This window comes from Oncorhynchus gorbuscha, unplaced genomic scaffold, assembly GCF_021184085.1.
Source record: "Oncorhynchus gorbuscha isolate QuinsamMale2020 ecotype Even-year unplaced genomic scaffold, OgorEven_v1.0 Un_scaffold_1478, whole genome shotgun sequence".
In the NCBI taxonomy this organism is placed as follows: domain Eukaryota; kingdom Metazoa; phylum Chordata; class Actinopteri; order Salmoniformes; family Salmonidae; genus Oncorhynchus; species Oncorhynchus gorbuscha.
The window spans coordinates 75,001-85,000 of record NW_025746247.1 but is presented as its reverse complement, the minus strand read 5'-3'; the positions used below and the strand labels follow the sequence as shown (position 1 = coordinate 85,000).

Here is a 10,000-nt window from a genome sequence, read left to right as displayed (position 1 = left end):
GGGATGAGGTAGTTAGATGGGCTATTTATAGATGGGCTGTGTACAGGTGCAGTGATCTGTGAGCTGCTCTGACAGCTGGTGAGGGAGGTCTGAGTCTCCGGCTTCAGTGATTTTTGCAGTTTGTTCCAGTCATCGGCAGCAGAGAACTGGAAGGAAAGGCGGCCAAAGGAGGAATTGGCTTTGGGGAGTGACCAGTGAGATATACCTGCTGGAGCGCGTGCTACGGGTGGGTGTTGCTATGGTGACCAGCGAGCTGAGATAAGGCGGGGCTTTAGAGTTGAGTTTAGAGTTGCAACATTCTAGAAGCTTTCCCTAAAATTCCCAGGTTTTATAGAAATCCCACTTCCTGGAAACAGGAGGAGATGAGCAGGACATCTGGAGTCCTCCAACCAGGATTTCTGGGAAACCTGGGAATGTTGGGATCATTTTGCGACCCTGTGTTCAATCTACTCTCTCTGAAATGACTCTTCGCAGTGAGTCAGTGAGTTCACAGACAGAAGAGACAGACAGTACAGTCACAGACAGAAGAGAGAGGAGACCAGACAGTACAGTCACAGACAGAAGAGAGAGTGGAGACCAGACAGTAGAGTCACAGACAGAAGAGAGAGTGGAGACCAGACAGTACAGTCACAGACAGAAGAGAGAGGAGACCAGACAGTAGAGTCACAGACAGAAGAGAGAGGAGACCAGACAGAAGAGAGAGTCACAGACAGAAGAGAGAGAGACCAGACAGTAGAGTCACAGACAGAAGAGAGAGAGAGACCAGACAGTAGAGTCACAGACAGAAGAGAGAGGAGACCAGACAGTACAGTCACAGACAGAAGAGAGAGGAGACCAGACAGAGTCCAGACAGTACAGTCACAGACAGAAGAGAGAGAGGAGACCAGACAGTAGAGTCACAGACAGAAGAGAGAGAGGAGACCAGACAGTAGAGTCACAGACAGAAGAGAGAGGAGACCAGACAGTAGAGTCACAGACAGAAGAGAGAGGAGACCAGACAGTAGAGTCACAGACAGAAGAGAGAGGAGACCAGACAGTAGAGTCACAGACAGAAGAGAGAGGAGACCAGACAGTAGAGTCACAGACAGAAGAGAGAGAGGAGACCAGACAGTAGAGTCACAGACAGAAGAGAGAGGAGACCAGACAGTAGAGTCACAGACAGAAGAGAGAGGAGACCAGACAGTACAGTCACAGACAGAAGAGAGAGAGGAGACCAGACAGTAGAGTCACAGACAGAAGAGAGAGAGGAGACCAGACAGTAGAGTCACAGACAGAAGAGAGAGGAGACCAGACAGTAGAGTCACAGACAGAAGAGAGAGAGGAGACCAGACAGTAGAGTCACAGACAGAAGAGAGAGGAGACCAGACAGTACAGTCACAGACAGAAGAGAGAGAGGAGACCAGACAGTAGAGTCACAGACAGAAGAGAGAGGAGACCAGACAGTAGAGTCACAGACAGAAGAGAGAGGAGACCAGACAGTACAGTCACAGACAGAAGAGAGAGAGGAGACCAGACAGTAGAGTCACAGACAGAAGAGAGAGAGAGACCAGACAGTACAGTCACAGACAGAAGAGAGAGGAGACCAGACAGTACAGTCACAGACAGAAGAGAGAGAGGAGACCAGACAGTAGAGTCACAGACAGAAGAGAGAGAGAGACCAGACAGTAGAGTCACAGACAGAAGAGAGAGGAGACCAGACAGTAGAGTCACAGACAGAAGAGTCAGACAGAAGAGACCAGACAGTAGAGTCACAGACAGAAGAGAGAGAGGAGACCAGACAGTAGAGTCACAGACAGAAGAGAGAGGAGACCAGACAGTAGAGTCACAGACAGAAGAGAGAGGAGACCAGACAGTAGAGTCACAGTCACAGACAGAAGAGAGAGGAGACCAGACAGTACAGTCACAGACAGAAGAGAGAGAGACTGTCAGACAGCTGATTGGTTACAGATTACAGAAGACTGTGAGGAGACCAGACAGTAGAGCTGATTGACAGAAGAAGAGAGTGCTGTCAGACAGAGCCAGACAGTAGGTTACAGACATACAGTCACAGACTGAAGAGAGAGGAGACCAGACAGTGTCAGAGAGCCAGACAGTAGAGTTACATAATGACTGTGCTGTCAGAGAGCTGATTGGTTACCATAATGACTGTCACAGACAGTCAGAGAGAGAGGAGACTGATTGGTTACATATTACAGTAATGAGAGACAGAAGAGAGAGGAGACCAGACAGTTTGAGTCACACTTTGCTAGCTAACGAGTAGAGTCACAGACAGCTAAGAGAGAGGAGACCAGACAGTAGAGTTTCAGTTCTGACAGCTAAGAGAGGAGACCAGACAGTAGAGTCACAGACAGAAGAGCTGCAAGACAGAAGAGAGAGGAGACAGACAGACAGTGGACAGTCACAGACAGAAGTTGTCACAGACAGAAGAGAGAGGAGACCAGACAGTAGAGTCACAGACAGAAGAGAGAGGAGACCAGACAGTCTAACAGAAGAGAGAGAGGAGACTTTGCCCTTTGTCACAGACTGTTGTCTGGGCCCAACAGTAATGACAGAAGAGAGAGAGGAGACCATAGAGTGACAGAAGAGAGAGGAGACCAGACAGTTGGGCTGCTACACAGACAGAAGAGGAGGAGACCAGACATGTTGACAGAAGAGAGAGAGGAGACCAGACAGTAGAGTCACAGACAGAAGAGAGAGGAGACCAGTTGCTGCCAGACAGTTCACAGACAGGCTGCTACCATGAAGAGTTGACAGTGTCACAGACAGAAGAGAGGCTGACAGTACACAGACAGAAGTTCACAGACAGAAGAGAGAGGAGACCAGACAGTAGAGTGACAGAAGAGAGAGGAGAGAGTCTGCTACCATGAGTGTTGCTGAAGAGAGAGGAGACCATGTTCACAGGGCTGACAGTACCAGACAGAAGTGTTGCTGCCAGAAGAGCTGATTGGTTACAGTTGTGTAATGACTGCCATGTTGGGCTGATTGCCATGTTGTGACTGTGCTGCCATGTTGGGCTACTAATGACATGTTGTGTTGCTGAAGGTTACCATGTTGACTGGCTGCTACCATGACAGTGTTGCTGCCATGTTGGGTCACAGACAGACCATGTTGTGTAATGCTGCCATGTTGGAGAGCTGACTACCACAGTTGTGTTGCTGCCATGTTGGAGCTGATACAATGTTGTGTTGCTGCCATGTTGGAGAGCTGATTGGTTACATGTTGTGTTGACTGCCATGTTGGGCTGATTACCATGTTGGGCTGCAGAGAGCCATGTTGTGTAATGACTGCCATGTTGGAGAGCTGATTACCATAATGACTGTGTTGCTGCCATGTTGGGCTGCTACATAATGACAGTGTTGCTGCCATGTTGGGCATACTACCAGAAGTTGGGCTGCTGCATAATTGACTGTGCTGCAGAGAGCCATGTGGGCTACATGCCATGTTGTGTTGCTGCCAGACAGTTGGGCTGCTACAATGTTGTGTTGACTGAAGGAGCTGAAACCATGTTGGACAGCTGCTACCATGTTGTGTTGCTTACATGTTGGTGCTGTCTACCATTGTTGGTGCTGTTGTCTGCCATGTTGTGTTGCTGCCATGTTGGGCTGCTACCATGTTGTGTTGCTGCCATGTTGGGCTGCTACCATGTTGTGTTGCTGCCATGTTGGGCTGCTACCATGTTGGGCTGCTGCCATGTTGTGTTGCTGCCATGTTGGGCTGCTACCATGTTGTGTTGCTGCCATGTTGGGCTGCTACCATGTTGGGCTGCTGCCATGTTGTGTTGCTGCCATGTTGGGCTGCTGCCATGTTGTGTTGCTGCCATGTTGGGCTGCTACCATGTTGTGTTGCTGCCATGTTGGGCTGCTACCATGTTGTGTTGCTGCCATGTTGGGCTGCTACCATGTTGTGTTGCTGCCATGTTGGGCTGCTACCATGTTGTGTTGCTGCCATGTTGGGCTGCTACCATGTTGTGTTGCTGCCATGTTGGGCTGCTACCATGTTGTGTTGCTGCCATGTTGGGCTGCTGCCATGTTGTGTTGCTGCCATGTTGGGCTGCTACCATGTTGTGTTGCTGCCATGTTGGGCTGCTACAATGTTGTGTTGCTGCCATGTTGGGCTGCTACCATGTTGTGTTGCTGCCATGCTGTGTCATGTTTTGCTGCCATGCTGTGTTGTCTTAGGTCTCTCTCTAGGTCGTGTCGTGATGTGTGTTTTGTCCTATTTTATATTTTAATCCCAGCCCCCGCAGGAGGCCGTCAATGTTAACACGAATTTGTTCTTAACTGATTTGCCTAGTTAAATAAAAGGTTACATTAAAATAAAACGATATATAGGGAATAGGTAGTGCAGACAAATTGTTTAGGTACACACATCTTATTCACAAAAGCTTGACCAGAGCCCCATGGGGTCAGAGTCGGAAGTAGTGCACTACATAGGGATTAGAGTACCGTTTAGGAAGCATCATATATATAAAGGGACCTCTATTTCCTCCCCCACCTCTCTCCCTTCTGTCTCTTCAGGTTACCCCTGTACTCCTCCCAGTTGTTCTTCTCAGACAGCTCCCCGGATATAAAGTCCTGGAGGTCGGGCCCGTCATCGGACAGCTCCTTCTTGCGGTCCTTCGGTGTCTGGGATGACCTGGCCGCTGTGGTCAGTCCGCTGACGGCGAACACCTACACACGGACCGGATATTAATCTCACTACACCTCTGCTAAATCAGTAACCCGAGGCCAGCGGCCATTGGAGGATCTAATCAGCTACTTATGTTAGCATTAGCCATACTTAGCTAGTATAAACATTGTATAAAACAAAGAGAGACATTTCAGTGATTATCGGTCAAGTGTAGATGTACTTACATGTTGGTTGCATTTGGGATTCAACCACCGGGGGTTGCTGGAGAAACGACCCGCAATAAAATAACTTTGTTTGACCAAAGCCATGACTTTAACTAACATTTGCAAGCGTCTGTCATTGACAAAACATTTCTCTGGGATCGAGTACTTAGTCCTGGTATTAAAATACAATTTAGAAAATAATAAATGATTTCGTCCGCTACTTAATGAATCAATTGATCTCGATTATTTTTTATATCCGGATTTATTCTAAATGCGATGTTTTTTTTCAAAGACGTATAATTGATCAATATATCGCAGTATTTTGTATCCATCATCATCATCATCATCAATTGTTTAGTTACGTCTGATCCAACGCGTAGCGCCGTGATGACGTGAGCACGTACGAAGACTACAATTGCGTGCTGACGTCCTTCCTTCGTCCTTTCCTCTACTACCGGCGAGGTAAGAAATGGTGGATAACGTTTCTATCGCTGAAAATCAAACTCCATCTGTGCTCCTCGATATCTTAAACGCCTAATTTTTCACCTTTACGTATTTGCCATATGTATATTGACGTTTCGCAGTTGTTATTTCCACCCCCAAAACCAGTCGCTATAACTATATATAGTTTGTTTTGCCACCCAGCCCTCTATCCTAGGCCGCAGTCGGCCCCTCCATGCCTGCCTATCCGTCTTTCTAGTAACCAGGGCAACGTGAATAATGCTCAATGTGTGTAACATATAACGTTTGTCTTGTATGTACATGGTCGCATTGTTCCAGACCGTTTTAATTAACATGTGTAGGTTATAAAAGTTGTTTGGGAGAGGGGAGTGGACAGTGTTCATGACTCGCTATCTGACTGGTTAGTTGCATTGCATTGCCTGTCTTGTTATAGTTGACTAGTTTCCTTCTGCGTCTTTTTTTTTTTATTAACGTTTTACTACTAAGTCAACCGGATGTACCGGGTTACGTATTGCATGACGTTATCAACAACGAGTTACCTAAATATGACAGTCGTGTAAACACACACACACACACACATGATGTTGCGAGATACCTAACCTAGTTAGTTTAACTAAAGTCATTTAAAACTCCGTCCTGAAATCCCCAGTCCGCTCCATAACGTCAGATGGTTAATATAATGTTTTGTAATCGTCAACTCAGCCTAATTTGACTCTCTTGTCTATAACCCCAGAATGAAGACCATTCTCAGCAACCAGACTGTGGATATCCCCGACGGTGGTGAGTTTTTAACTTCTTCCTTAAAATCCGCTTGGAATCTTATCAATAGGTAGATTAACCGTGAAATCTATCAGACTAATTTAAGGAATTGTTTTTTTTAACCAGACTATAGAGTCAAATGTTTACCTATGTTGCCTAGTGAGTTATTGGTTCAGCCCCCTAGAAAAGGACTACACTAACTTATTAATGCCATTCCCCTAAGTTACTGTAGTTGGTCTCAGGCTGGCATCCTCAAGAGGCATCGCTGGTGCCTGTTCATCAATCCAGCATTTTAGCCTGACTATAGTTGTTTTAATGCCATATATTCTAGTGGCGTGGTTAAGATTGTCTAGCTAGTTACTGGTTCTGTTTGTGTGTGTGTGTCTAACCCCTGATGTCTCTGCCGTGCCCCCCCCCCCCCAGTCGAGGTGAGGCTGAAGGGGCGGACTGTCATCGTCAAGGGTCCCCGGGGGGTTCTCCGCAGGGAGTTCAACCACATCAACCTGGAACTCAGCCTGTTGGGCAAGATGGAGACTTGTCTACAAACTTGTCTATAGAGGGTACTTGTATGGAGACTTGTCTATAGAGGTATGGAGACTTGTCTTGTCTATAGAGGGTACTTGTTGTGGAGACTTGTCTATAGTAGAGGAGACTTGTCTATGGCAATTGGCTTCATTGCTTCACCCTACATTTTAGTGCTCTGGTACTCATCATGCCCAGGGCTCTAAAGTACAACAAATATTTTGCTGAGCGACCAGGAGTTTTTTTGGGGGAGGGGGGGGGGTACTGTGTGACTATGGGGAGGTCTCCCAGATAACTGTTGTAATGACGAGGCTTGGCTGCATCGTTGTTTCAGAGAGCGCCTCTAGAGAAACGAGTGAGTGTCCCGACGATTCGTTAGCGTCACGGTTGCACCAAAACTACAGCAAAAATAAACGTCTTGCTTTGTAAGTCGGGTCAGAAGATGGGACCTGATATGTGGTGGGAACCTGAAGGAGGAGACTCTTTAATGTGTATATAATAGAAACATCTTTTAAATGACCGGCTGCAGGGGAGATGCACCTCTGTTGCTAGGCTGCCCTGTTGCTGGGCTGCCCTGTTGCTGGGCTGCCCTGTTGCTGGGCTGCCCTGTTGCTAGGCTGGGCTGCCCTGTTGCTAGGCTGGGCTGCCCTGTCGCTAGGCTGGGCTGCCCTGTCGCTGGGCTGGGCTGCCCTGTCGCTAGGCTGGGCTGCCCTGTCGCTGGGCTGGGCTGCCCTGTCGCTAGGCTGGGCTGCCCTGTCGCTAGGCTGGGCTGCCCTGTCGCTAGGCTGGGCTGCCCTGTCGCTAAGGCTGGGCTGCCCTGTCGCTGGCTGGGCTGCCCTGTCGCTAGGCTGGGCTGCCCTGTCGCTAGGCTGGGCTGCCCTGTCGCTAGGCTGGGCTGCCCTGTCGCTAGTGGGCTTGCCCTGTCGCTAGGCTGGGCTTGCCCTGTCGCTAGGCTGGGCTTGCCCTGTCGCTAGGCTGGGCTTGCCCTGTCGCTAGGCTGGGCTGCCCTGTCGCTAGGCTGGGCTGCCCTGTCGCTAGGCTGGGCTGCCCTGTCGCTAGGCTGCCCTGTCGCTGGGCAGGGAAAAGAACTGAGTAAATAGTTCCTTATATAGTGAGAGGTATTAATGCCATCCTGTTGTTTACAGCAGGGTAGACTAGTGGTTAGAGTGTAGAGGAGGCAGGTAGTCTAGTGGTTAGAGTGTAGAGGAGGTAGGTAGTCTAGTGGTTAGAGTGTAGAGGAGGCAGGTAGTCTAGTGGTTAGAGGAGGCAGGTAGTCTAGTGGTTAGAGTGTACAGGAGGCAGGTAGTCTAGTGGTTAGAGTGGAGGGGCGGCAGGGTAGACTAGTGGTTAGAGTGGAGGGGCGGCAGGTAGACTAGTGGTTAGAGTGGAGGGGCGGCAGGGTAGACTAGTGGTTAGAGTGGAGGGGCGGCAGGGTAGACCATGGTGAGTGTTGTCCCTAGTGGTTAGAGTGGAGGGGCGGCAGGGTAGACTAGTGGTTAGAGTGGAGGGGCGGCAGGTAGTCCATGAGTCACATGTATTTATAAAGCCCCTGTACATCAGGTGTGTCTCTTCTCTCTCTGTGTTCCAGCTGCGTGTGGATAAATGGTGGGGCAACAGGAAGGAGCTGGCCACAGTCAGGACCATCTGCAGTCACGTCCAGAACATGATCAACTGAGTTACCATGGTGAGTGTTGACCCTACTGTTGGTTACCATGGTGAGTGTTGACCCTACTGTTGGTTACCATGGTGAGTGTTGACCCTACTGTTGGTTACCATGGTGAGTGTTGACCCTACTGTTGGTTACCATGGTGAGTGTTGACCCTACTGTTGGTTACCATGGTGAGTGTTGACCCTACCGTTAGTTACCATGGTGAGTGTTGGCCCTACCGTTAGTTACCATGGTGAGTGTTGGCCCTACTGTTAGTTACCATGGTGAGTGTTGACCTGTCTCTGTTGACCCTACTGTTAGTTACCATGGTGAGTGTCGACCCTACTGTTGGTTACCATGTTGAGTGTTGACCCTACTGTTGGTTACCATGGTGAGTGTTGACCCTACTGTTGGTTACCATGGTGAGTGTTGACCCTACTGTTGGTTACCATGGTGAGTGTTGGCCCTACCGTTAGTTACCATGGTGAGTGTTGGCCCTACCGTTAGTTACCATGGTGAGTGTTGGCCCTACTGTTAGTTACCATGGTGAGTGTTGACCTGTCTCTGTTGACCCTACTGTTAGTTACCATGGTGAGTGTCGACCCTACTGTTGGTTACCATGTTGAGTGTTGACCCTACTGTTGGTTACCATGGTGAGTGTTGACCCTACTGTTGGTTACCATGGTGAGTGTTGACCCTACTGTTGGTTACCATGGTGAGTGTTGACCCTACTGTTAGTGACCATGGTGAGTGTTGACCCTACCGTTGGTTAACATGGTGAGTGTTGACCCTACTGTTAGTTACCATGGTGAGTGTTGGCCCTACCGTTAGTTACCATGGTGAGTGTTGGCCCTACCGTTAGTTACCATGGTGAGTGTTGGCCCTACCGTTAGTTACCATGGTGAGTGTTGGCCCTACTGTTAGTTACCATGGTGAGTGTTGACCCTACTGTTAGTTACCATGGTGAGTGTTGGCCCTACTACCATGTTAGTTACCATGGTGAGTGTTGACCCTACTGTTAGTTACCATGGTGAGTGTTGACCTGTTAGTCTGTTGACCCTACTGTTAGTTACCATGGTGAGTGTTGACCCTACTGTTGGTTACCATGGTGAGTGTTGACCCTACTGTTAGTTACCATGGTGAGTGTTGACCCTACTGTTAGTTACCATGGTGAGTGTTGACCCTACTGTTAGTTACCATGGTGAGTGTTGACCCTACCGTTAGTTACCATGGTGAGTGTTGACCCTACCGTTAGTTACCATGGTGAGTGTTGGCCCTACCGTTAGTTACCATGGTGAGTGTTGGCCCTACCGTTAGTTACCATGGTGAGTGTTGGCCCTACTGTTAGTTACCATGGTGAGTGTTGACCTGTCTCTGTTGACCCTACTGTTAGTTACCATGGTGAGTGTCGACCCTACTGTTGGTTACCATGTTGAGTGTTGACCCTACTGTTAGTTACCATGGTGAGTGTTGACCCTACTGTTAGTTACCATGGTGAGTGTTGACCCTACTGTTAGTTACCATGGTGAGTGTTGACCCTACTGTTAGTTACCATGGTGAGTGTTGACCCTACTGTTAGTTACCATGGTGAGTGTTGACCCTACCGTTAGTTACCATGGTGAGTGTTGGGCCCTACTGTTAGTTACCATGGTGAGTGTTGGCCCTACCGTTAGTTACCATGGTGAGTGTTGGCCCTACTGTTAGTTACCATGGTGAGTGTTGACCCTACCGTTAGTTACCATGGTGAGTGTTGGCCCTACCGTTAGTTACCATGGTG

The 10,000-nt window shown here is 48.8% G+C and overlaps 1 protein-coding gene and 1 pseudogene across 1 annotated transcript in view; one reads left to right on the top strand and one right to left on the bottom strand.

The window, feature by feature from the left end:
• The window catches only part of lias (lipoic acid synthetase), a 17,719-nt gene extending 12,604 nt beyond the window's left edge, over positions 1 to 5,115 (bottom strand). The window contains exons 1-2 of the mRNA XM_046337594.1: positions 4,854 to 5,115; positions 4,495 to 4,670 (exon numbers count right to left, since the gene is read on the bottom strand). Of these exons, the coding sequence (XP_046193550.1) occupies positions 4,495 to 4,670; positions 4,854 to 4,952 (275 nt within the window). The 5' untranslated portion in view covers positions 4,953 to 5,115. The remainder of the gene's footprint in view (positions 1 to 4,494; positions 4,671 to 4,853) is intronic.
• A 70-nt stretch (positions 5,116 to 5,185) lies between these two features.
• Positions 5,186 to 10,000, top strand: part of LOC124022906 — an 8,918-nt pseudogene continuing 4,103 nt past the window's right edge.